At 41.5% G+C, this 27808-nt stretch overlaps 1 protein-coding gene and 1 non-coding gene across 5 annotated transcripts; both read left to right on the plus strand.

Annotated features, from left to right (window-relative positions):
- The first annotated feature begins 2159 nt into the window (after positions 1 to 2159).
- LOC117049313 lies at positions 2160 to 2275 on the plus strand. Its single transcript, XR_004426942.1, has one exon. It is a non-coding gene; the product is annotated as a U5 spliceosomal RNA (small nuclear RNA).
- A 2263-nt stretch (positions 2276 to 4538) lies between these two features.
- KIF2C (kinesin family member 2C) lies at positions 4539 to 27059 on the plus strand. 4 transcript variants are annotated; one of them, XM_033152312.1, is made up of 21 exons: positions 4539 to 4557; positions 5215 to 5309; positions 6304 to 6408; positions 9533 to 9581; positions 10729 to 10851; positions 11018 to 11137; positions 11659 to 11759; positions 13484 to 13579; positions 15722 to 15776; positions 16476 to 16638; positions 18543 to 18633; positions 18945 to 19008; positions 19257 to 19348; positions 20125 to 20267; positions 21326 to 21530; positions 21940 to 22050; positions 22552 to 22619; positions 23074 to 23182; positions 23268 to 23375; positions 23600 to 23723; positions 26563 to 27059. In XM_033152312.1, exons 2-21 carry the CDS (start codon positions 5259 to 5261, stop codon positions 26640 to 26642), a joined length of 2058 nt encoding a protein of 685 aa, XP_033008203.1. In that variant the 5' UTR covers positions 4539 to 4557; positions 5215 to 5258; the 3' UTR covers positions 26643 to 27059. The 4 variants fall into 4 exon arrangements, with proteins under 4 accessions (XP_033008203.1, XP_033008204.1, XP_033008205.1 ...); XM_033152313.1 differs by having other exon boundaries at positions 23271 to 23375; XM_033152314.1 differs by lacking the exons at positions 4539 to 4557; positions 5215 to 5309 and adding an exon at positions 5802 to 5941.
- The last annotated feature ends 749 nt before the right edge of the window (positions 27060 to 27808 follow it).

The raw sequence follows: 27808 nt of genomic DNA on the forward strand, positions 1-27808 counted from the left end.
GTTCCACAAAGGGTGGTGTTTATTTGGAAGGCACTGGGCACTTGTTCTTCCTTGCAGGGAAGGACTACAACAGCATATGGAGTTTCTATAGTTGGTATGCTGGTAAATGGCAGGCGGTGCTAGCCTGCCAAAATGAGGCAGCGAAGTAGCCCAGAGTGATTGGAATAATCACCATGGCAGTAGCTACTGTTTATGTTTGCTGTTACCTAAGATCTGTTAAGGAGAGGAGATCTGTGTGCATAGTAGTACCTGGTCTCTATTTGCTTTTTATATTTCTGACAGGGCCCTTTCTGTGATAGCACTCTGCAAAACCTGGTCTGAATTGTGTGCTACTGTAAGCCTAGTCCACAAGCACCTCAGGAAAAATGTTTATGTACATATAGTCCACTCCTAACCATATGTACAAAGTGGAAAAAAGTTTATGACATGGAAAGGTGTAATAATAAAAAGGCCTAAAGTAAATGCAATACATAATATTAACCAAATCAGTAAGAGCTGTTACGGGGAAACTCTTAAGTGCAATCTGAGAATCCATGAAGGAGCTGAGTCTATATACCTGGTGGGGTGTCAGCCACCTCCCTGTATCAGTCACTAGAGGGGAGGGACAGTTAAGGAGAGTGTATGTTCTTAAAGCAATTCCATTCTTCTGTTGTTTATATGCAGGGCAATAAAGGCTGTCCCTACACTCTGGCAGTTACAGGTAGGTAGCCGTGTTGGTCTGCCGTAGTCAAAACAAAATAAAAATAAAAGGATTCCTTCCAGTAGCACCTTAGAGACCAACTTAGTTTGTTCTTGGTATGAGCTTTTGTGTGCATGCACACTTCTGAAGGTTCTACACTTTGGTATTTGTGCATACATGCGCACATTTGTGAGCCTTTGACTTGGAAAAGGTTCAGAAAGGGGCAACCAAAATGATCAATGGGATGGAGCAACTCACCTGGGAAGAAAGGTTGCGCAGCATTTGGGACTTCTTAGTTTAAAGAAAAGGTAAGTGGTGATATAATAAAAGATTATAACATTATGCATGGTATGGAGAAAGTGGATAAAGGAAATATTTTATTCCCCTCTCATAACACTAGAACTCAAAGACATCCAATTAAGTTGAATGTTGGAAGATTTGGAACAGATAAAAGTACCGGTAGTTTAAATATGCAGCACATATTTAAACTAAGGAACTTGCTCCCACAGGAGAACATTGATGGCCACCAGCACAGGGAAAATGTATTTATGGGGAGTGTGATAATCCTAAAAGAAAGTGCAGAAACAGACACCAAGTACTGGTATCATAGAATCATAGAAATTGTAGAACTGGAAAGGACCCCCAAGGGCCATCTAGTCCAACCCCCTGCAACGCAGGAATCTCAACTAAAACATTCATGACAGGTGGCCAGCCAGTGCTAAAAACCTCCAGTGAAGGACAACCCACAACCTTCTCAGGGAGTCTGTTCCATTGTTAAAACAGCTCTTACTGTCAAAGTGGTTTCAGAATCTGCTTTCATGTAACTTGAATCCATTGGTTCGGGTTGGCAACTTTGTTATTGCTGAATTTGAGACTAGAATTTGAAAAGAAAATTTGTTGGCAAATATGATATTGTTTAGTATGAAATCCTCTTTTTTGAAAAAGGGCATTTTTTTCTTCCTTGGAGATGATAGATTGAAAGGAAACTATTCATTAGTGTGTTGTTATAGCCAAGTGTAGATTTTTATGTGCCTTGCTACTTCCTGCGTGTTAGTCACATTGCTCACTACGTAATTATCCAGCAGTATCACTTTTCAAGTACTATATGTAGAAAATTGAACTGCCATTATGAACAAGACCCAACACGTCTGTAGCAGCGAACGAAGCCACTGACAGATATGGGCACCCGCCCGCTGCTGACGGCTTGGGCGAGGGCGGGGCGTAAAGCAGGAAGAGTTTGTGAGCTTATTTTGCATTTAGTCACAACCATAATGCAGTGCGCTGAATTAATTGTTGTATCTGTATTTTCTGTTTATTTTTGTTGTAAAATATTACAAGTGCTCGTTCTAAAAGCAAGTAGAAATTCCGGAATATAACTCATTGTTGAAAAGCAAGATTTTAACCCTGGATTTAAAGGAGTTGCTATCACCTAAGAAGCAGGCGTGGTTACTCCAGCAAATCTACCACGGTGCATAAGTTCATACTCTGGTTTCTCTTCAGATCGTATAAATCTTTCGCCTTTTACTAAAGATTTCCGTGGAGAGGAACAGTTATGAGTTTACAACTAATTTTTTGAGGCCCCGCTTCGGTGGGGCTACTTCTTTGCTGTTAAAAATAGATTTGAATGCTTATTAACTTCACAAAAACCAACACCCGTAAAACGGTATTGTTGAGAGTGATTCTGTACGTTTCTTTTAATGCCAACCCTTAGCGCAGTCTCTTACGTGTTTAGCCCGAAGCAGAAATTTAAAAAGTCTGATTATTTCTACGTTAATCACGATTTACTGTATATCAGTTACGAAAGCTTATACCAAGAACAAACTTAGTTGGTCTCTAAGGTGCTACTGGAAGGAATTTTTTATTTTATTTTGTTTTTACTGTGTATCAATGAATGAAGCACTGCTGGAAATGTAGCGTTCCGATGTAGCCTTGGGGAACCCTGTGCAAATGCCCCCTCCGCCACAAAACTCCTTCGGTGATCTTGGGCTTGTGTCTCTCAGGCAGCCCATCTTATAAGTGTGTTAAGGGAATAAAAACGGATGGCGGGGTGCCTGAGCTTGAAGGAAGAGCGGGATAAAATGCCATGAATACGATACAGTATGTGCATAATATTGCATTGGCAATCATCACGAGATTCCCATAGATTCAAAAAAAGGAAAAGTTGTATACCAAAAGGCAAAAATAAATGAATCGGGCAAAACGCAAAAAGGTTGAAAACAGAAAAGTTAAAAATTACGAGATACCAATTAATCTGCACTAAAAGACCCCGTCATTCGTCTACCTATATATCTGCTTCTCCATCACAAGAGAGGACATTTCCCCCTTAGAATGCTCCTCCGGGGAGGCTCCGGAAATGTCCAGAAGTGTAAATCTCCAGAAAACATGGGGAAACAATTAGGGGTCGGGCGCCGCAAGTCGTGCTAGTAGATGTAGTTTTTTTTGTAGGCGTTTACGTCACCTGACGGACGTAGCTTCCCGGCAGGCTTTGCGGCGCGCCCCGTTCAAAACGGCGGCAGTTGATTCGATGCTTCTTTTCGATACCGGTCTGTGAAGTGAGAGGTGCTCCCTTTTTTTTTTTTTTGCTGACGCTAGAGAACCAGACTTTTCCAGTACTATGGACCCAAGCGTTTATAGATGCCTTCAGCCCGGGTTGTTGATTTATATTCAGCGTAGCAATGGTAAGTAAAGGACCGGAGTCTGACAAAAATCGCGATCTGATTAGGTGTGTCTTTTTCCTCTTGCCGTAACCAAAGTTTTCAGCCTCTTCTGGGCCTTTGTAGAATTAATGCGCATGCGCTGCAGTTACCCTCGCCTTCCTTCTAGCGGGCAATGGAATTTACTGATAGGAAGGAACCCAGCATATAGCCAGATAGAGAAGCCCCTGCTTGGTTTTTATTTCATTATACAGTACTTATCCCCCACTTTTCTTCCGCCATGGAAGCCAAGAGGGCGTTGCACGCTGTTCTCAGGTGGGCTCCCATCCTGGCACTGACCCATCTACAGACTTGTTTAACAGCAACAAGGTTCCCTCATGCAGTAGAGCTGCTTCAGACGTTGCGTAGTTGAATACAAATCTGGTGAAATTCTTTCCCTCCCCGACACTCCAATGCTAATAAGATGAGGCGTTTCCGTTAGTAATTTGAGTTCCAGGCTGTTAAGGGCTTTATAGGTTAATAACATAACTCTGAATTGTGTCTATAAGCTAACAAGCTGCTAATGCAGATGTTCACATGATCACTTTGCCTCAGTTTATAGTGAACAGTTAATTTTACGAAATGGTTTTAAGGACTTTTTCAAAAGACTTTTTACTTACAATTTTTCCATTTGAGGGCCACATTCCATTCTGGGCAAATTTACAGGGGCCAGCGGCATGGGGATAGCCATGGTTTATGTTAGGGGAACAGATTTATTTTTGGGAGGGGGCAGAACTTTGGTTAGTTAAGTAGTTTTATTGATTTGCTTGATTTGGGGGTGGGGTCAGCAGGTGCAAACCTTGGCCAGAGGCAAAAGTGGACAGATAAGAATTGGAACCCTTTGTACAGTAGGCTATATTCCAGCCACGCAAAAGCTAGAGGGTTGTGTATGCACACATGCTTTTCTGGATGGAAAGATGTGTTCAAGAGGCATTGCAGTATCACATTTCAAAGATATATTCCAGCCAGACAAAAGCACTCAAAGTGGGTGCCGAACAGAGCCTGGGGAGAGTCCCAAGGGCTGGTTAGAGAAGCTAGGAGAATCACCTATGCCCTTCTTGGCTGGGGATTCCTCACCTCTTCTGCAGACACTTTTCTAAAATGAATTTTGAGCTTTGGATACAAGAAGCCATATTCTGTTGATAATGGTACTAACCTGGAAACTATCAACAATAGCTAGCAGAGGTATAACTAACCGTGTTTTTGGGGAGGGGGTGCCAAAAAAACACTGAGCTTCTCTAGGAATAGTAGTAGGGCTGGGCCATATATTGATATATCATCTAAAACCAGTTTGATGTTCATATTGTGATATTTGTCTCATAATTTTTCACCTGGCAATATATTGCGAATCGTGATGTGTCTGTGTGTGCACTATGCAAAAATCATGATGCGGGAAGAACTGTGAAGCCAGTCAATGCCTCTGCATAGCTCCATCCTTATTTCAGACTGTGATATATCATTATATCATTCCTACATCGTAGGCCATGTTAGTGTCCAGAACATGGTTTTGTCCAAGTTGGTGTTAAGGGATTGATAGTCATAAAACTTAGCAAACTTATTAAGACTGTCAAGGAAGTGACCCAGGGAGACGAGAAAGAATTACTGCAAAAATAAATAAATACCTAGAACTGTCTCTCAAAAGAGGGCAGCAAATCGTTACCTATGGTACTCCATTAATACTTTTCTGCTTAGAGTGGAAGCTCACAGATGTGTTTGTACTTTTGTGACAAGTTTCATGGTGCATGTTTCAGATTAGTTGATATTTCAAGGCATCTAGTTCCTCTGTGGTTCTCTGATTTGAGGAAACTAGCCTTTTTTGAAATGATTTCCCCCCCTATTCAGGTGCAGTCCATGGTGCCACAATCAAGACAGTGAGTCTGGAAAAAATGGTGGTATCTGTAGAATGGACAGAAAATAACATTGTCAAAGGGAAAGAGGTGAGAATTTGAAATATATCCGCATTCTTTACTTATGCAGTCAAGCAGCTGAGGCTAAGAGTAACCCTAACCCCTAGATATTGTTGTAATAATGGCACTCTTTTTGCTTAGAAAGTTGTATCATATAGGCTGCAAAACTAATTTACTCATTTGGGAGTAAGTTGTGAATATATTGAGCTCAGTAGAGCCTAGCTTTTGAGTAAACATGACTAGGATCAGGCTGAATGTTGGCTGATAAGTGTGTATACTAAACACCTACTTGGAGCTTTTTTATTAACCACGAAACAAACTCTTATGTTAAATGAATAAGAGACAACATTTCCCAACATGGTATGATATGTGTAGAAGTTGAATAGTTGATCTGGAGACTTCAAATTCATACTTCCTGCCTGCTCTATGGGTGCCTCTGTAGCTCATGAAAATGACTGTTAGAATATTGCAGCACTAGCAATAGGATTATGATGTCATTCTTAAGGTAAAGCAGATAGGCTGTGGGGCATGACTTATTCACTCTACCTCTGCACATGAACAAAGCTAAGAGGGAGAAATCAGTTGCATAGCCTAACTGATTAGTTTTAGATTAGTAAACACTTCATTTTTTGGAGTGTCAGTCTTTCTAAGAATTTGTTTCAGTAAGTAATAACTGCTTTACAAATACTAGGAGCTTACAGCGGAAATCAAGGAATGACTGGGATGTACTAAGATTAGCTACTAGAGATTAAAGCATTTGTAGCAAATGGGCTTTGCTGGTGTCTTGTGAAATAAGAGCCTCCTGGAACACTATATTGGTGGGCAACTTGTTTTAATATATTGTATATCAACTCATGAGAGCTGTGAATTCATTGCTTTAAACTGGTCATGCCAAACAAATTGCCGACTGATGGTCCTGGTGCTTAGGCATGTGGTCGATTGCTTAACACATACGCTTAAGGCTGATGATTAATTATGTGGTAAATGGCTCATCCTGTGTTTTGTGTCTGTTTTCCCCTTGCAGATTGACCTTGATGATGTGGTAGCAATAAATCCAGAGCTGTTTACATCTCCAGTTGTTGCTGCTGCGAAAGAAAGCCATCTTGCCCAGGAAAATGTAACCACACAGGTAGGTTATCCTGGAGTTTTTCCTTTGATACTTGCCAAGCAGCAAAAATCTGAACCTACTGAGTTTTAAAGATGGTTTGAAACTTAGTGAGTTGTTTTTATAGCTTTTAATCTTTTACTATTTAATGCTTGCCTCTATATTGATTTGAGGTCTCAAAATATGGATTAATAATGCAAAAGAAGTTTACGTCTTTTAGCGTTTTTAATCCTTTTTAAAAAAGTATACTAACAGCATCTCTGTTGATTTACTTTCCTGGGGATAATTTCTGATCACCCCCCCCCAATGTCTTTATTCTAGTATCCTCTAAAAGTGCTAATTGAAGCTTTTCTGCATCCATGTCTTAATATGGTAGTAGTTACATCACCTGAACAGTGGTGCTGGGGGGAAGCAGTATGGCCAAACTCTCTTGTGATGGAGGAGCAAGACATTGGGTACAGGAGCCCTAGGGATACGGATATGCACACTGCCTCAGAGGACTAGGAATGAGGCAATGACAATTGAAAGGGAAAATTTGAAGGGCAAAGGAGAGAGATGGTGGGGTAATATGTAGAAAGAGCATTTTGGACAGTGCTAGCTTAGGCAAATGGTGAGAGGTAAAGCTAAGGGAACCATGTCCAAAGGCACATGGGGCTTCTGTGTCAGATAATTGCCAAGAGGAGGGAATTGTAGGACCTGCAGCTTTTCCTGAAGGCTTGGATTTGAAAATACTGATTTTTCTTTTGTTGTTGGACGCACAGAAGCCCCTGCTCTCCACTGCTTTGTAGGACTGCCCTACCTGAAGCTTTCTACCACTGTCCAAACTGCCTTTTGCCTTGCACTTGCTGCTCTATTGTCATGATCTTGGATTATCTACCCTTTCACTTCACTGTGGCTTATGTGCAGTCAGTTTCTGCTGCTTACCCTGTGCACATTATCATGTAGTTCAGGGGTGGGGGATTTTTGGGTGAGTGGTCCATTCTGACAGATGGGAAGGGTCACACAGCTGTCAGTCACTTGACAACAGGTGATTCAAATATAAGCCTCCGGAGCAGGCACAGGCTTGATGCTCGTGCTATTAATTCCGCAACACAAACTTCAGAGATAAACTTCCTCCTTGTTAGGAAAATACAGCAGCAAAGGCTTGTCTATTATGTTAACACTGCTAGTGCAAACATTTCCACTTGCACAATTGAACTGTCCCTCGGTCTACCCCCCTCAGCTCTCTCTCCCTGAGCCCACCCCAAACCTTCTGTTGAGGGTTGGGGGATCCGCTAGAGCTGATTGAAGGAGTTGCATAGGGAGAGGAGAGAGAAGGGACATTTGTTACACAGCCAAAAGCCCCTGCACTAATGGAACTGCTCTGTTGGATGTTGGATGTAGTAAGTTTCTTTTTAAGACCACGAGTTCTTGGGTCTCTCCTAGAAGTGTATCCATTATACAGAGAAACGTTTTCAATTTTTCTGGTGTTTGCCTTTGTTGGTAGCAAGTTCATTCAAATATATTTTTCAAACCGCTGTGGGCGATTGCAGGATCCAAGCTACGCGTTGGTTGATGGAACCGCTGGGCTGAGCTGCCAAATATATTTTTCAAGCAGTCCTTTAGATTATAGCCATGATGGCAAAATGCTTTGAGTCAAATTCTTATTTTCTCTGTACCCTTAAGACTAGATTCTTGGGCTGCAAATACTTGAGATTGACTCATCTGATACTGTAGTGAGCTGCTTTGAGCTCAGCTTGGTTGCTTGAAAAGCAGCATATAAAATCAAGTTCTGCATTCTGATTTGATACTGTTTTTTGTTACATTGGTCACCTACAGGGAAATCATTATACAGTACCTGCCTAGTCAGATAGCAGATAGGTCCAGTTAATATTAATGAGGCAGAACAATGTCTTTTAAAACTTAATCCTGTCAAAACTTCTCCATCAATAAACTAACCATTTCTTCTGCAATTAATTATATTGGTTATTTATCTAATATTCTCCCTGAGTTTGATGGCTTTCTTTTTTAAAGTAGCATTCAGTACCCCTCCTAGCATACATGTTAAAATCTTGCAGTCCATATTTAATAGATGGCAGTATTATACAGCAGAAATTAACTTTTACTTCATTCATAGGAATGGTCGGGTGGAAAAAGTGTGGTTGTATTAAAGTACAGTACTGTATCTCCTTTCATAAATGGAAGGGGCTGATATCCAGCTGTACCTATTGACAAAACAGTATAGTAGTGCTTTTCACTAATTCCCACTCCTTGTTTCTTTACCACCTACCACTCTATTTTGAAAGGTCCCCCCAACTCTCTGGTACATCTTTACAGCAGGTTGCAGTGGCAGGGAAGGAATTTGCATAAATCTCCCTCCCCACCCCCTTCAGCAGGAGCACCAAGCATATGAAAACAAATCAGCCAACTAAAGTGTTGGTGGTTCTTTAAATACAGTATGTTATAAAACAAGCCAAACTGTTTTAAGCATTTGCCAAACTATTTGTAATGACAATTATGGAATTTTATGAAGATACAAATGAAAATGGATTTCTTCAATGTAACAAAGCCCTATTCAATTTTCAGTTAGATTCTTTGTGTACCTGGTTTCTGTATGGTATCATAAGCGTGCTTTGCATATGTTCCTTTGCCAGTGTATCCCTCTTCTCAAGAGCTAATTTTCAGCTAGCTTTTGTGACACCCCCATGTAGGAAGGGAAGTATAAGCCTTTTGAATTGCCTTATGTTGCCAGATAACTATAATTGCATTATTAACTAACCAGAAGCTAAATTCCTGTGGGAGGCATTTGATGTTTGATAAACATTGCTAGTAGTTTTCCACTGACATTCAAATTTACTGTTAAAAATCCATTGAAATATTTAGCTGTAATCTACTCTCAATCTTCCTGGATCGAATTAGCCAATCTGGTTGTCCTAAAATTCTTTTTGAGTTTTATTTTGGGGAATACACAGAAATTAATATAACTTCTAAAATTTTCTGAGTTTTGTAATTTTTAGATTATGTATTTCTATGTTCTCTACAATATTTGTAAGTTGACAGTTAGCAATTCTCATTAAAACAATTCCATTAATATTCCAAATTTATTATGTTGCAAACTGGGGTTTGTGTTAATGCTCAGTAGACTACAATACTTTTTTTTTTACTTCAGAGGCAAACCCGCAGAACAACACTCTCAAAAATTCCTGCTCCGAAAGAAGGTAAAAACAAATTTATTTGCTTCAAGATATTATGAATAGTTTTAACCCTCTATTGGAAAAGAACTCTGTACGCTGCATCTGATTTTGAAGCAATTTTGTCTCAGATTTACTAGGTTACTGGGAACTGGAAGACATATGTATTACAGAGCCTGATTCTCCCTTCACTTCTTATTTTTGGAATTCTATGTAGCCACTGTCACAGAAGTGTCATAATATATGCTTAATACTAATAAGGACCCACTCTATATATTGCAGTGGTGGTGTATTTTTTGTACTTGTTAGTTTTTAAAACAATTTTTAATGTTGTACTTTAACTTATTGTAATCTGCCCAAGGACCATAGGGTGAAGGGCAGGTAATAAATTGAAATAATACTAATGGTTATTCTTCCCAAAGCATTTATTAAAACTTAAAAAAAAGTTCAGTTACTCTGCATCACAATAAATATATGTTCCAGAGGTCTTTCATTTTCTGAATTATGTTCAGGAAATAAATCTTAGCAGTATCTTGTTGCCTCCATATTGCTCATCAGTTATATGGTAATATTCCCTCACATTTCCATTTTTGAAGTCCTTTCCTCTAATTTAGGTTGTAGAAACATGCCTTTCTGAATACCTTATTAAAATTGCATAGAGTTTTCCTTCTCCTAGATGGGCTACCTTCCCAGGTTGATGAGCCACATCTGTCCCTCCAAGTAAAACGTAGTTAAATACCACCCTTACACTGTTCTCTAGGGGTTTATTCAACTAAACAGGATCTGTTAGTCGTGGCATTTAATTTCATTGGGTGTACTACAAGTAAAAGTTAGTTAAATACAGCCTTTAAACTGGGTTTTACCAAACTGACCTCTAGTTCCTAAATGCTTGCTGAAATCGTATTGTACTGCTTTGTACAAACACAAAAATACGCAAACATTTTTGAGTCAATTTTGCTGTATACAGTGGTGCCCCGCTAGACGAATGCCTCGCTAGACGAAAAACTCGCTAGGCGAACGGCATTCGTTTAGCGGAGCACGGCTGTCATTGCCGCTTTGCTAGACAAAAAAAGCGCTAGACGAAAAAATTCGTAGAACGAATTATTTTCGTCTAGCGGGGCACCACTATATTATTAAGTTGGCAATTCATGGCACTTTCCCCTTGCTTCCTTAGTACTGCGATTGCAAGCTAGCAAGATGTCTGTCATAGCAGAAACTCAGAACAGCCCCCTGGAAAATGATATGGAGGTAGAATTGCCTGCTCCTGTACGAACACGAAGCCACTCTGCTCTTCCTGGTGAGTTGTACAACACACTATGATTTTGCATTTGTATCGCACAAGTGTTCACAGGGGTAGGGCAGCTCTCATCTCTATGCATAAGACCTTGTAAATTTACAAAGCCTCACTATTTCTTGTGTTGCCTTGAGTAATGCTTTTACCCACTGATTTCCTGTCTCAACAGTTGTACGAACTCGATCTAGGGTCAGCTATTCTACTGATCGATGTAATGTGCAACCAAATGGGAATGAAATGACAGAAGACACTCCACAGACTTTGAGAATGGTCTCTGCTGCAATTCAAGGTAGGAATATGGTTCCCAGCTTGCTTCATGGTTCTTTAAATCAATATCCTCAATGGCTTTGTTCAGTCTGGTAGAGAGCTTTGTACTACCATCTTAATGGAGGTTTGAATATAGTTGAGGATGGACACCAAAACTTAGGTTGAACTGGTCTTCATTCTTGCATCCAAGCTTGAATAAAAGCTTAGTTCCTGAACATAAGAAGTACAGTAGTATTTCAAGTGTATTTTGGCATTTGCAGAGAGCTCACTATCACCACAAAGCAACCAGTCAGTTTCCATGCATCTAGCATTGGCAGGAAGGGCTTCCAGCCAAAGTGGATGACTTCCAAGGAAACTTGAAGAACCTGAACACTCCTGTTGTCTTAAATATCACCTATGACTGTAGAAAATTACACGACAATAAAATGATACATCTGATTTTTATTTTAAGACTGCCTCTCGGAGACTTGCGGATAGATGATCAATTTTTGGATGTAGGCCATTTCATTTCTGTAACAGTAATGACATTCTTGCTTCTTCTAGCTCGTAGGAAATCGAACATTGTAAAAGAGATGGACAAAATGAAAAATAAGAGGGAAGAGAAAAGGGCCCAGTTCTCTGAAATAAGAAATAAGCGGGCACAGGTAAGAATGTGACACTTGCATGTGAAACATTCTGTAGGATGTTTCATTCAATAGCTGTATCTTGGGTGACATGCAGAGCGTGGATATTCATCATTGTTCTCTATGTAATCTGATTAAAATAAGCAATTTAGCTTTTCTTATTGCATGGAATGAAATTAGTTCTGGTTTCTCAAAGTTAAAAGCATTTAGCATACCAAACTGAGTTCTAGATTTTTATTCCTACTTCTAGTTTTGAAAGGTCCTTATGACCGACACATTACAGAAAACTGCCTGGGCAGTTTCTCTAAAACCTGTCCTAAGAAAAAATGATACTTGCTTGCCATACTTTAAGTATATCAAGGCTACAATTAGACCAACTTAATCAGTGGCGTCGCTAGCCTCTGCGCTGCTGGGGGCGGCGGCAGCGCAGAGGCACCCCCCTGGGGGAGGGGCACAACGCGTGCGTCGTGACGTCATCGTGACGTCACGACGCACGTGTATGCAGAAAGGGGGGATTTCCCCCTTTCCGAGGCTTTTTTTCGGCAGGGGGTGGTGACCAGCGAGGAGGGGGTGACAAGCGTGCCCCCCCTCGCTGGTCGGCCCCCCCCCGCCGAAAAAAGCGGGCAGAAAGCCTGGAAAAGAAGCAGAGCGGCGCTTAAACGCGCCTGCTCTGCTTCCTTTCCAGGCTTTCCCCGCCCCCCCCCGCGGTTTTTTTCGGCGGGGGGGTGACCAGCAAGGAGGGGGTGACAAGCGTGACCCCCCCTCGCTGGTCGGCCCCCCCCCGCCGAAAAAAAGCGGGCGGAAAGCCTGGAAAAGAAGCAGAGCGGCGCTTAAACGCGCCTGCTCTGCTTCCTTTCCAGGCTTTCCCCGCCCCCCCCCCGCGGTTTTTTTTCGGCGGGGGGGGGTGACCAGCAAGGAGGGGGTGACAAGCGTGACCCCCCCTCGCTGGTCGGGCCCCCCCCCGCCGAAAAAAGCGGGCGGAAAGCCTGGAAAAGAAGCAGAGCGGCGCTTAAACGCGCCTGCTCTCCTTCCTTTCCAGGCTTTCCCCGCCCCCCCCCCCGCGGTTTTTTTTCGGCGGGGGGGTGACCAGCGAGGAGGGGGTGACAAGCGTGACACCCCCCCCTCGCTGGTCGGCCCCCCCCCCGCCGAAAAAAAGCAGCGGAAAGCCTGGAAAAGAAGCAGAGCGGCGCTTAAACGCGCCTGCTCTGCTTCCTTTCCCGGCCCCCCCCCCCCGCGGTTTTTTTCGGCGGGGGGTGGTGACCAGCGATGAGGGGGGGGACAAGCGCGACACCCCCCCTCGCTGGTCGACCCCCCCTGCCGAAAAAAAGCGGCGGCAGCACCCCATCCGTGTGCTGCTGCTCCCGGGGTGACGGAGGGCGCAGCGCGCGTGGGAGTGGCGGGAGGGGTCGCCCCCACCCGCCGCTGCTCACCCTGTCACTGGGGGCGTACCGCCCCCACCGCCCCTCCCCAGCGACGCCCCTGAACTTAATGGAGAGCAGCTAGTTGGAACTTAAGAGCTCAAGGAATCTCATTTAGAACTGGAAGCGGGGAGTGGGGGGAGCTTTATAAAATGTATAGTAGTGAAGCTTTAATAACAGTGGATGAAAGCATAAAGTAAAACTTTTGCCCCAAGGAAGACCTTTCCTGCTCTCTGTACTTTTATTTCTTAATCGGTAGTGTTGCACATTCTTAGGAAGAAAAGTTGCATAATTTTCTCTATAGCAAGTTACTACTTTGCCTTACAGGAATATGACAGTAGTTGTCCAAACTGGGATTTTGCACGGATGGTCAAGGAATATAGAGCCAATATTGTTTGTCAGTCGATATCAATGAATGATCCGGTAAGTAAATACTTGCAACTAACTAGCCACATTTCCCCCTCCAAGTGTCTTCTTAATTTAGTATTCATCTTCAAATAAACACAATTATTGATGTACAGTTGCTATATTTTAAGGAGGTAACAAATACTTTATGAACATCAAGATCTAGGTAACTGAAGTAAACTATTAAAGAATGGGACTCCATTTGAGCTCTCAATGTATTATCTGGGATTATCAAAGTAATCTTGCTCATTTATTGATTGTATGTCCTGAAGAATTTTAAAATGGTGTCAAGGAATGTGCATTGAACATTAAACAGATCTAGTGCTCAATGAAATCGGTAAGCTGCTGGATCATACTGTGACTTGGCAAATTATTAAAATTTTCACAAGTGATAACCACTCAAGGGAGTGGAATAGCTATCATTGGGCTAAAGTTGCATTAAGCATGTGACTTCTAGAAGTACGCACTGACTTTCTCTACCTGCCTGCTTTGTCTAGACAAGTCATATAAATATCTATTTTTCATCAACCTGGTATATTTTTATCACATATAATGTTGATAAATGTGGGTATAGGCCTCCAAGAACCCATGGTGATTTGTGGAATGATACCATTGTTTAAAAACTGAAACTACTTAACTTAAATGATTTTAAATAGACATTTGGAACATCGTGGGGGGGTTGTAAAATAAAAAAAAATCAACTTTGCATGAATCAATGTTTATGACTAATATATATATTGCAAATAAAGAAAATCACAATGGATTTTTTTAAAAATTTACATGACTGAGTTCAGTACAGGGTTTTGGAAAATGCTTTTTGGGGGCCATAGTTGTTTTGTAGTATTTCACATTAACATTATTTGCATATATGCAGAACTATCTCGATAAGAAAACTGCACATGACAGCTGGTGCCATTCTACATAGGAATGGGACCTTTGTTGGCTATATGACTTACTGGGAGAGATCATCAGGGGGTTTGGGCTGGGTGTTCATCAGTAAGCGGATGATACCCAGCTCTACCTCTTTTAGAACCAGTGAAGGCGGTGAAGGTCCTGTGTGAGTGTCTGGAGGTGGTTGGAGGATGGGCGGCGGCTAACAGATTGAGGTTGAATCCTGACAAGACAGAAGTACTGTTTTTAGGGGACAGGAGGTGGGCAGGGGTGGAGGACTCCCTGATCCTGAATGGGGTAACTGTGCCCCTAAAGGACCAGGTGCGCAGCCTGGGAGTCATTTTGGACTCACAGCTGTCCATGGAGGCGCAGGTTAATTCTGTGTCTAGGGCAGCTGTTTATCAGCTCCATCTGGTACGCAGGCTGAGACACTACCTGCCCACAGACTGTCTGGCCAGAGTGGTGCATGCTCTAGTTTCTCTCGCTTGGATTACTGCAATGCGCTCTACGTGGGGCTACCTTTGAAGGTGACTCGGAAACTACAACTAATCCAGAATGCAGCAGCTAGACCAATGACTGGGAGCGGCCACCAAGACCACATAACACCGGTCTTGAAAGACCTACATTGGCTCCCAGTACGTTTCTGAGAACAATTCAAAGTCTTGGTGCTGACCTTTAAAGCCCTAAACGGCCTTGGTCCAGTATACCTGAAGGAGCTTCTCCACCCCCATCATTCTGCCCAGACACTGAGGTCCAGTGCCGAGGGCCTTCTGGCAGTTCTCTCGCTACAAGAAACCAAGTTACAGGGAAACCAGGCAGAGGGCCTTCTCAGTAGTAGCATCCACCCTGTGGAACGCCCTCCCACCAGATGTCAAAGAGAAAAACAACTACCAGACTTTTAGAAGACATCTGAAGGCAGCCCTGTTTAGGGAAGCTTTTAATGTTTAATATATTATTGTATTTTAACATTTTGTTGGAAGCTGCCCAGAGTGGCTGGGAAAACCCAGTCAGATAGTCAGGGTATAAATAAATTATTATTATTATTATTTTTAATTTATTACTGAAGAAGGGCTAATATTGACAGTGATGTTACAAGTCTTCATAACTGCAACAAAAACTCTTACTACTTAAAACTTTCTTATACTAGGGAATTGCATTATACTGTTGGGTGTTGCAGAGTATCCCATCATCACCTTCTCTGATACAGCTTAGTGAATAAAGATGCCAAAGAGCTGGTCTTAATGTGAAATTTTCTTTCCTTTTTTGAAGATAGAAGAACATAGAATTTGTGTCTGTGTGAGGAAACGACCCTTAAATAAACAAGGTAAAGTGGCATCTGTGGAGTTTAGTAATTGACAGGTTGGTCCAACACTGTTCTTTATGCTGAATTCTGTGGAGTATGTCAGTGCAGAAATTATGGCAGATTTCTGTCAGTTGGAACTTGGTTACTGATGAAAATGGTTGTCTTTTAAAACCAATGTCATGTATTTTGCTCCAACGAGGAAGGAATAAGATATCAGAAGACCTCTTTAGCAAACCTCTAGCAGGATGCTTGTACAGTTTGTCAACTCCCTTTAATATTTAATTCAGGAGTCAGCAAACTTTTTCAGCAAGGGCCGGTCCACTGCCCCTCAGACCTTGTCGGGGGCTGGACTATATTTTTTTTTGGGGGGGGGGGAATGAATTCCTATGCCCCACAAATAAACCAGAGATTCGTTTTAAATAAAAGGACACATTCTACTCATGTAAAAACACGCTGATTCCCGGACTGTCCGCAGGCCAGATTTTGAAGGTGATTGGGCCGGATCTGGCCCCCGGGCCTTAGTTTGCCTACCCATGGTTTAATTTTTTCAGTTAACATTTTACTACCTCAGTGCTTCCCTTCTGCTGCTCATCTCCTATTGAAAATCCCATGCCAAGTTGTTCAACCTTTGCTTTCCTGCTCAGATTTTCAGTTCCACAAAACATTGCAAATCAATAGGGTTCAACTTTATAGTGTGAACTACTTTTGTTTCCTAAACAGAACTTGGAAAGAAAGAATGTGATATAATTACTGTTGCCAGCAAGAACAGCATCCTAGTACATGAACCAAAGGTGAAGGTGGATCTGACGAAATACCTTGAAAACCAGGCTTTTCGATTTGACTTCTCGTTTGATGAAAAAGCTTCCAATGAAATGGTTTATTGGTAATGCATGTCTTTCCTTTCAATGGCAGTGAATGAAGAGTACAGAGTTGTGACACTTGGCAAATGGGGCAGTAGACGTGGAGGGCCCGTTCACATGTGAATCTTCCTCCATGCAGCTGTCAAAGATTTTAACCCATACAGGCACTCCAGGCAGCAGATGCCACTTAAAAAAACTTTATTGCCTATTGTATAAGCTCATATCTGTGCATCATTTATATGCTGGCACTACATGCACAGAAGTTGCTAGATAGGTGGAAGATCCTTACCTGGGGAACCTGCTGCATGGAGCTCCTTCATGGGTAAGGGGCTTGTGCTGAGGCTTCATTTGGGAGGTGGTGAATCTGAAGCAGCACTGGAAATGTAACATTCTGCAATAATTTCTCCTGAGGAACCAGAAAAATTCCACACTAAGAATCAATTAATACATCACACCAAATTACAGTTTGGCGTTAGGCAAAATAACTGGAAATCCTTGATACTTGAGAAATAAAGCATATTAACTATCTTTCCCAAATCTGTTCTTTCTCGGTGTTGGGAGCAGAAACTTTATCCCTCTCGTATTTAAACATCAGTCTTCATGGTATATAGGGAAGTCCTTTATGGCAAAGGTGATGGAGTTTCTCTGGCCAGTAGGCTAAATCTTTTTCTCCCCACCCCTGGTAAGCCAAATCTGACGTCACTACGATGTTGGTTGATTCTTTGCTATGAAACCTGGATTGTTGGGACTGTTTGAAAGCCCTTTTGCATTGCATGTTTGAAAAGCTGTGTGGGACTGTGCAAAAGGGCTTTCAAATAGTTGCTGCTCTTTGAGGAAAACCAGAGGTTCAAAGAGTAGCACTGGGAGGTAGAAGCTGTTTCCATTTACGTTGCTGCTAAAATGGAACAATTGAGAGTTCACTTGAAGCTCCCAGTTGTTATTTTGAAGCTCTGTCTTTACCTGTCCATACCTGACTTCATGCATGGCATTGGGTGCAGGGTGGGCAAGACTTGCCCAGAATGGCCTCATAGGCCAGTATGTTCTGCAGGTCAGAGGTTCTCCTTCCCTGTTTGTACTTGAGATGAGAAGGTTTTCCTAAGGCTTCTAAGACAGAGGTGTAAAGCTAGAGGGGCAGAACCCCTGTGCCTCACTCTTCAGCTCTAATGGGATTGTACCTGTCCCCAGGGAGTAGACATAATCCTTTCTGTTAGCACTACAGCTATATCCCACTTTTAATTTTTTTTAAAGGTCACACAGCAGTTTACCAAAAATGATATAAAACACAAAATCAGACGAATAAAAGTACGGTACAGTCATACCTCGTGTTGCGGCTGCTGCGGGTTGCGTTCGGCGTGGGTTATGAACACGCCAAACCTGGAAGTACCGGAACAGGTTACTTCCAGGTTCGGCGGTTCGCAGATGCGTGAAATGACGTCATGCGCAGAAGCACCGAATTGCGTTGCGCACATATAATGCTTCATGATGCGTTCTGCTCATGATGTGAACGGGGCTCCGGAATGGATCCCGTTCGCATACAGAGGTACCACTGTACTGCTAATCAGCCCTCATCAACTTACCAATGCAGCAGTAGCATGATAATACATAGTAGCAAAGGGTTCAGAAACCCAAGAGCTTCTGATAGCCCCTTATAAAGCAACATTATGCTTTGAGTGCTGAAAGTGTAGAAAGGTAGCTCTTGAGCCTCTAGTGGAACTTCTTGTATTCAGCCTGCAATGCTCTTGTGATCAAGCAAATTTCTAGACTTCTGATCTTGTCAGTGTTTGAGTTATTAAGCAGTAATGGAGTTATTTTAGTGGGTGCTCTTGTAAATGGTTTTATGGGGATTTGAGTTTTGAGAATTCACTTGTACTGTGATAGTTTCACTCATCCATTCATATTTTGCATTTTCCTGTTATGGTTTGATCAGGTTCACTGCTAGACCACTTGTACAGACCATATTTGAAGGAGGGAAAGCTACATGTTTTGCCTATGGTCAGACTGGAAGTGGAAAAACCCATGTAAGTGTCTTGTTCTTGAGGGATGTGTGTATGTATTGCAGGATATTAATGAACCTTTTCACTCTGACTTAGCTTGGTGAACTTAAGGCCCTATCACAGCATTTATCTATATAGTCATAGCTGCTGCACTTACGTGGCTTTTAAATGAGCTTTTGGGTGTGGACTGCTGTTGCATGATCCTGCAGGGACTGAATTCCACTGCTTTTAAACATTGATTTTTTGTGCTTGCAAATACTGTAATCAAAGTTGCAGAAAATAGATTCCCTTATAACTGCTGAGAACCTGCCTCTTAATATATTTTCTCTTTCTAGACTATGGGAGGTGACTTCTCTGGGAAAGTGCAGAAGGCCTCTAAAGGAATATATGCTTTTGCATGTATGTACCATTTTCATTTGAATTTTATTTAAAAAGTTGGAAACATAAGGAAAAATAGATTGTAATGTGGAAGGTCTATGTGAAGCTCTTCCAATTAAACTTCTGGTTAAATTGTATACATTAAGTACTAATGTCCACAGCAAATGCTTTAGATAACCACTTTATAAGCTGTAAAAGAACTTCTAGAAAGGACCCCAAAGCACATAGAACTCTTGATAATTGTCTTGTAAATGTCTTTCCCTTACCAGCACAGGATGTCTTCCTTCTTCAGAACCAGCCAAGATATAAGGCTCTAGGTCTGGAAGTGTACGTGACTTTCTTTGAAATATATAATGGAAAGGTGAGGCCATGTGTATTTTTAAATATTCTTCATATATCCTGAGATCTGAGAGTGCTGGAGATGAGTTGGCATCTTCTATATATAATCTGGTGATGGCAGGGAGTATTAGACTAACATCCCCTTTCTGCAGCTGGGGTAGTTTAGCAGTGGCGAGAGGTGTCTTCTCATTGTAAGCCATTTTAGACTTCTTAGGGTTACAGCTTTGTTACAGTTTGTATAATCTTAAACACTGCTAAATGGAAATCTTTGAAACATTTTAGGAGCAGAGCACTACACTATATTGCATGGTCTTGCACTGGGAATTAATGTTCACTTGGGTGAACCTGAGAAGAGGGAGTCCTTTTGAGAATGAGATGTGATATACCCACTGCTCTTGAGGCTACACCACAAGCTACATATAGAAAATGTGACCATCCCAAGGAAAATGCAGGCTCTTGGGAGAGAGGTTTGAGCTCCTCTTAAGCCACTCCTCAGTTTGCATGCGTTAGTTTCTTGATTTTAATACTTAGTCCAGTCTCTACATTCATGGGAAATGTGGTGTCATTGAATCTTTGTGGTGCTTGGTATAAGGTTCCTAGACTTGGGGAATTTGCAGTGACATTCCAGTCTATTATGCATAAATGTATTGTACCCTTCTTTATTGGAAAGCTTTATGTTGAGGCTTGCAGGAGGATTTTAAAAATATGTGAGACCTTTTAAAGCAGCTTTCTCAAATGCTACACTTCTAGCACCTTATCTTTCTGCAACTTTTTGTATTTCCCTCTTTTCCAATCCAGCTATTTGATCTCTTAAACAAAAAAGCAAAGCTGCGCGTGTTGGAGGATGGTAAACAACAGGTTCAGGTCGTTGGCCTGCAAGAAATGCAAGTGAACTGTGCTGAAGATGTTATCCGGATGATTGAGATAGGCAGTGCCTGCAGGTTGGTTGTGCTGCATGTTTAATATTAATGCAGGATGTAGATCTGACCATTTATCATGTCTCCCTTAACTCTTGGGGAAAAGGAGCAGTTGACAATATATAACTGGTTTTACCTTCACTTAGAAGACAATTTGCAAGAAAGCGTGGAGACTATCCATAGCCTTTAGTCTTCTGGTGGTAAAACAAGAAGAGCTGTATGACAAGCACTTAAATATGTTAGAATTAAGAGAAATTCTCTACTAAAGAAACCTAAATTTTGCACCAGTAAAACTGAACTTGCATGTTCTAAATTTACTTGCTTTTATTATAAACTCACTGTTTTTCTCCAATCTTTGAAACCTTAGGGGCTTTTTATTGCTACAAAAAGCAATTCCTAGAGAAAGAGATTCATAGATGTGGAGAGTTCGGAGAAAGTGACTGGGGACTGTGAAGGGAGAGTCATTCATGTCACTGGAACACCAAAACACTGAACATTAACAACAACAACAACAATATCATTATTAAGATTTGTATACTGTCCTTCATTAGCAAATCTCAGGGTGGTTCACAACATAAAAATACAATATAAAAGCACAAAATACATCATAAGAACAAAACTCAACCAACCAATAATCTCCCTCCTCCTCCCACAAACACATTAGGCAGTCTCCATCCTTTTTGGGCCCCAGGGCACATGTACAAATCTAAAACTACTGAAGACATGACAGAAGAAAAACTGGTAATGCTCAGACTCTTCATCAAATAAAAATCAGGCAACTTCCCCAAGACACTGTCCCACCAGAGAGGGGCAGAGGGCCTTGGTGGGCTCCTAAGTGGGATGGATGTCTGCCATAATTCATATGGGTGCCTGGTTGGAGACCCCATCCTTAGATCCATGTTGAAACTGGAAAGGCTAGTATCCTTTTAATACATTAAGTAGATGCATTAATTGGAACATAACAGATGAGGTACAGACAACACAAGTTATACTGACATATTCTGAGGTGAAGATACAGAACAGTTGGTATATAATTATATTTAATACCCATGTTCCAATGGGCATTCTTATCTCTGTTGTAGGACATCCGGGCATACATTTGCAAACGCCAGCTCCTCGCGTTCCCATGCTTGTTTTCAAATTATTCTGCGCAGAAAACAAAAACTTCATGGCAAGTTCTCCTTGGTGGATTTGGCTGGGAATGAAAGAGGTGCTGATACCTCCAGCAATGATCGGCAGACACGGTTGGAAGCAGCAGAAATAAACAAAAGTTTGCTAGCATTGAAGGTACAGTGTAACTCCATGGTAGGCAATAAGAGTTTGTGGCAGTTGTAGACAAGAACAAGGCAAACAAAAGTTTTAAGTGCACCTGTGATAATATTTCAAAGTTACCTAGAGCAGGGCAGTCTTGAGACATTTCAGGATTTATTGCAACCTTTCCCCCCCCAAAGGTGGGAAAGCTATTGCCAATCAGGTGATGTTAGATTTCTAACTCCCATCAAGCCCAGCTAACATGGCCAGAGATGATGGGAGTTGGGAGTCAGCAACATCTGGAGCCACATCCTACTGTGCAATCCTAACTAAGTAGTTAGAAGTCCACTAGGTTCTACTTAAGGTAAACAAAGTGTTTAGCTATAGCCATGATGGTGATGATCCTAAACTCTTCAAATATGGCTATTTCTCCTTCCACCCCCAGGAATGTATCCGTGCTCTAGGCCAGAATAAACAACACACACCTTTTCGGGAGAGCAAACTTACCCAAGTGCTGAGGGATTCCTTCATTGGAGCAAATTCCAGAACCTGTATGGTAAGTTAAATAGCTGGCCTTCTGATCTCAGAAATGGCAGGAACTTGCTGAAGTTACCACTTTATTTTATCTTATTCTGTTTCTAGTAACAAGTATAATTATTATAAGCAAAATAGCTATGCCAGTGTATCTTAAGAAAATTATACCCAGTTCTTGATTTATGCAGAAAGCCAAAACAAGCTTCCTGATCAAATATTTTGTTGCACTGATTCATGAGCCGGTATGTTGGAATCTAGAGCAAAGCTTATCAACATACAGTTGTTAAAATTACTCTCCTTCAGGGTCTTAGTTGCATTAGGGTGACAACCTGAATGTGTTTGCTTGGAAAAAGCCCATTGATTTCTGTGGAGTCTAAATTCCAAGTAAATATGATGAAGGTGCAGAAACAAGAAAACTTAAGATGCCAGGACAGCATTGCAGGCTGGATGGATGAGAGCGACTGTAATTGTATAGAAACGAAGAGATGAATACAGGTGGCTAATTTTTTAAATTTGCTTTCAGATTGCAATGATCTCCCCAGGCATGAATTCCTGTGAATATACCCTAAATACCTTGCGGTATGCTGATAGGTGAGTGATTTCTGGACTTACAAATCTCATCCTTAACACTGGGGTAAATTGTTGGTAATACAAGTGATCTTAGTCATAATTAGTCCTTTGTGGAAGGAAAAGCTGTTTTAGAATTGCAGTTTTCAAATGGCCTCAGGCTTTCACTTTAAGGGTGGGATTCATCTAACAAGCACCACCAGTGGAAGCCCTGCACATGAGCTTCAGCATGTGCAATGGGGCATTCCCCCTGTCCTCCCCTCTGTGGCCCCCAATTAATTGGCTTGTGGGGGTTGGGAGAACCTCCAGAACAGGGTGTGGGGGGACGGGGTATTGTTCTGTCTAGCAAGCTGGAATGCTTGTGCAGACAGAATGACTGGAAGAGGGCAATGTTGAGTTCTACCCTCAGGCTTCACCTGTGTTGTGTACAGGCCATTAAGTGCTTTACCAAGGCTGGATTCTTCCCTTCTGTTCTCAGAGTGAAGGAGCTCCCTCACAATGGAACAACTGGAGAAGCACAGAACTGCATGGAAACTGAAAATGAAGAGGTGGATATCAGTGAGGAAGAATCGGCCAACCTTCATGAGGTTTGCATGTGCTGAACGGGAAGGCAATCTGTTTGGCGAGTAGAGCTTAGTGAGGCTGTGCTAATACTTTCTCTTGTCAAAACAGCAGCTTTCTGATGATGAGCTGTCTCATCTGACCAGTTTCCGTGATGCTGTCAGCCGGATAAGTGAGCTTGAGGAGAAGGCAATAGAAGAGCTTAAGGATGTCAGGGAGGTATGTATTGATGGGTAGTGCACCAAATCTTCTTGATGGTCTCTGTGTTCAAGTGGCTTTTACTGTTGAAGAACTGAAATTGTGATTCTGAAATGATGCTTATCCTAAATCAAGTAGCATGCAACAAGATTTCAGGGCAAATTTTAAGCCAATATTTCCAGTAACATGAGTTTGCTCCGTAAATGTAAGAGAAACTCCTAACTTTCCTCACCTTTCGTACTCAGAAAATGAACGACTGCAACTGTCTTCTGGATATTGCAGAACAACCAGAATATGACCTGGAAGCATTTGTGTATCAAGCCCAGTGCTTCGTAAATGAAGGATCCAAAAATTTCCTCCGCCTGAAAGGTACTGGAGGGTGCTGTATTTCACTATCACACTGCAGGAGGTAGCATAGAAATTAAAATGCTTGGTGCTTTTGGGAGTTGGCTTTTCAACTTCCCTGTGACAGGATGTTCAGCTATGCTACGAAAACTGCCATTTGTATGTTAAACACTGCATAGAATATAGAAGTGATGCAGTTGCTATCCAAAATTGCTTACCACATAAGATGATGGAGGCTGGGGAGAGAGATAAGGCTTTACCATGATTAGTGGTAAGGAAAGGAGAAGGTAAAATGTAGCTAGGGTTGTCCAGAAAGTACAGGCAACTCTCAATTTGCGTGAGGGTTGCGTTCCTGGCCCCCACGTGCATAGGTGGAGCACGCATAAGCCTGCCCCCGTTATGCCCTTTTCCAGGTCCAAAAGGACCCACGCATCAGTTGACTGCATGCAAAGCGGTTGCTACGTGTACTGCATAGAATCAGATGATGTGGGGAGACTTAAAATGGTTTGAATAGAAACACTTCTAGGCAGAAGTCATGAATGAAATGGTTGAAAAGATGAAGTTAAAGATGTCATGGTCAAATGGGCACAAGACGTCAGTCATACAATTGAATTGGAAAAATGAGAAAATCTATGGAAAAGAGACATAAGATTTACAGCATGTTATACAATAAAATATTTTTTTTAAAAAAAATGATGTGCAGATGGTACCTTACACCCTCGAAATTAGCTAAAATATACCAAAACACCAGTGGAAAATGTTGGAGGTGTAAACTCAAAGAAGGGAATTTCTTCCATATGTGGTGGACGTGCCCTAAAATTAAAAAAAAAGGGATAGCATTTATGAAGAATTAAAGAAAATGTTAAGACATACTTTCCCCAAAAACCCGGAAATGTTTTTATTGGGCCTCTTAACAACAGACACCCCAAAAGAAACCAAAGGAATATTTTTGTATGTATTAACGACTGCCAGGATAGTGATTGCTGAACACTGGAAATGTAGCATAACACTGACAAAAGAAGAACTGGCGAAACTTACAGGTTTAATAAGAAATTATTCCAATGAGAAAATAAGGAGAGAGTGGGAAGTCTTTATAAATTATATGAAGAGAACTGATTCCCAGATCCATACTTGGTTTAGCTTAGAATAAAAATCTCACAGGTAATTAAAATATTTCTCCAAAATTTAACCATTACAGACAACCAGTGATAAGAGGAATAAAAATCCACATGGAGTTAGTTGGAAGTCACTTTTTTCTTTTCTTTTTTCTGATTGTAGTTAGGGTAGAGTTAGAAAGAGAGTTAGAATGTTCACAGAGGCAAGGGTTAAGTGATGACTCCAACTCGGGGGAGGGGAGGTACAAGCCAGTCCTCACTAGGAGGTTAGAAAAAGAGCGGGAAAAACCTTTTGAGAATTGCTGGTCAGGGGAGAAGCAGAGCTCAGAAGGTATCTGAACTGAATGACTCTGTGGAGTGATAGTTGAAGTTAAGAACTATTTATAAATACTGTTTGTGAATTCTTAATAAAAATTATAAAAGACCAAGAGACGTTTGTGTGGTAATGTGAAGAGGAATTGACCAGCCTTGACAGTAGTTTATGTTACTATGTTTATATCCTTGTAATTTTGTTTTTGTATTTTCTTCTGTTTTGTATTATTTGTTCATTTTATTCAGTGTTTGTTTGTATGATGTATAAGTATAAAAAATAAAAAAGAAATAGTAGAAGGATAAAATAGAGATGGCCTTCTGCCAAAATGATTGCATGAGAGACTGGTATAGAAATGAAAATTTCAGGCAGAGTTTAGGTTACTATCGCATTGTGCCTGCCTCCCTTACAAAAGATTAGCTGGGTGTATTAATTTTAACTCTGATCTTAAAACCATGTCATGTTGACTCAAGCTCCACAAAACTTCAAAAATTCAAAGCTAAGGTTAGTGCCTTAACAGACATGCCCAGTGATCAACAATAATGGGCAGTGTAATAAATTATGCTTTCTTACAACTTGCCATTTGCGTACCTCTATACTGTACTTCCTTTCCACTTTGATAAGGAGCTTTGTGGTGCTAAAGTGTAGAGTTGGTGGGCAATACCATGGTTTTTGGACTGGTTAAACACATGGTGTGTGATTCCCAGGAATACATTGCCACAGGCTGGAAGAGAATCACCACTGTCCTCTTAGTGCACATTCTTGAAGAGGAAGGGGGGTCAGTATGGAGCTGTTTAATTCTGGAATGCTGTCCTTGTAAGAGAAGTGTTCAGTGTGGGGCATGGAATGTAAGAGGTTGCACTGTTACTGAGTGAGGCAATTGCACTGGGGTGGGTTCATGCATTGCTGTGGAGTGTGTGGTCCCCCATGACGGTTTGTCAGTTTTCCAAATGTGCCCATGGGCCCCCCAAATGTTGATAACCCCTACACTGTTCAGTACTGTGATGTTCCAGAACTAAAGGAATAGGCATTTTACAAAGCATTCACTAGGTGGCTCTCTGCAAACATTACAACCCTGAGGCAAAAAATTAGTTTCACTTTAGTTTTCAGCCATGCACGATGCTATTTTGCCAGAAAATATTTTTCATATACTTGAATGGGACAAGACAGCAAGTCCTGGAGAGACTGGCTGCACGATCTGAATTCCAAATAGGAACTCCATAGTGCAGCTGATCCCTGCCCAAAACAGGACTTCCTGTAAGCACCAATCAACTGATTGATAATTAGAACAAGGCCCTTGGGTATTGTCCTTTGCAGCCCAACTTTGAAGTGGGGTGTCAGGTGATTGACATGTGTGTTTCCTTTTATGTTTTCTGGATGCCCCCCAATGGGGTCTCATGCTGACGTCTATCTTCTCTGTCTCCTTCCTCTTCCATAGACACTCTGGAAGAACTAACCCTTGCCATGCAGATGGAAGAACAAGCCAGCAAGCATCTGAATAAGCGGCCACTTCAGTAGTTACCCACTTGTTAAATGAATTTCTTCCCTATTTGTCTGTCACTTCTTTGGTTTGCTGTTAACAGTATTTAAAATGCAAGCAGAAGGTTATTCCTATCTTGTTTGAGGGTTCCCTATTTTGGGGAGAGGGTGCTATCCTTTATGCAGGCAAAGGAAAGTACTCTGCCAGAATGTGATGTTTCTGGGACCATTGCTCCTCTTCACAACTGAAGGCTAAGAAGAAGAGTTGCTTTGGTGTCTCTTGGTAAGCTTGTACATTTTTCTAGTGTAAATAAAGTATTTCACTAAATACTTTTGAAATGTTAACATTGAATGCAATCCAGTGAATCTTGAACTGGCTTTGCTGCTGTTTGAGACTTTTTAAAATATAAATAATCAGTAATTGAAGCAGTTTATAAATAAATATTTCTGAATGCATCAGTTCTGTATTGTGAGGGGTTTCAAGTGTGTTCTGCAGGTCTTCTGCTGTTCTGGAGGCTGCTTTTATATGTTGGATTTGTATGCACATCTGGCTTGGAGAGCAACGACTTGGTAAGGACAGCTTGTTTATTTTCAACCTTATCTATTACATCTAAAGGAGAATGCACACGAAAGCTCATACCAAGAACAAACTTAGTTGGTCTCTAAGGTGCTACTGGAAGGAATTTTTTTGTTTTGACTACGGCAGACCAACACGCCTACCTACCTGTATCTAAAGGAGAATTTGAGATTTGTCAGTAGGACTGGTTATAAACATATTTTACTTAGAAATACTATGGGAAGAGTTCATCATTGTGCTGTTATGTTTGTTCAGTCATTGCAAACATTTCTGCTTGCCAGGTAGACCAGTTTCCCCTCTCGCTATTGGGTTAACATGACTTGTTGCGCTAGCACAACTATTTAGCTGAATCTGGCCTTTTATCTTGGTTTTCAACTGGTTTTGTTTCAGAGGAAGGCAGCTATTGTACTTACTAGTATACTTATCAGAGGAAGCCTATTGAACTTGGTGGATCCGCCCCCCCTCCATTAAATGTTTACAGGAGCACGGAAAGAATGTTTAGGACTGTAACTTGAACACATTAGGTAATCCTAGTCCAGCTAGGTTGTGATGACAGCTAAGGTTGTTTCTATTTTGGTTGAAGTTTAAGGAAAGATGGTCCCTATTTATGAGACATGATCAGGGGTTC

The sequence above is a fragment of the Lacerta agilis genome, chromosome 6, assembly GCF_009819535.1.
Source record: "Lacerta agilis isolate rLacAgi1 chromosome 6, rLacAgi1.pri, whole genome shotgun sequence".
Lineage (NCBI taxonomy): Eukaryota > Metazoa > Chordata > Lepidosauria > Squamata > Lacertidae > Lacerta > Lacerta agilis.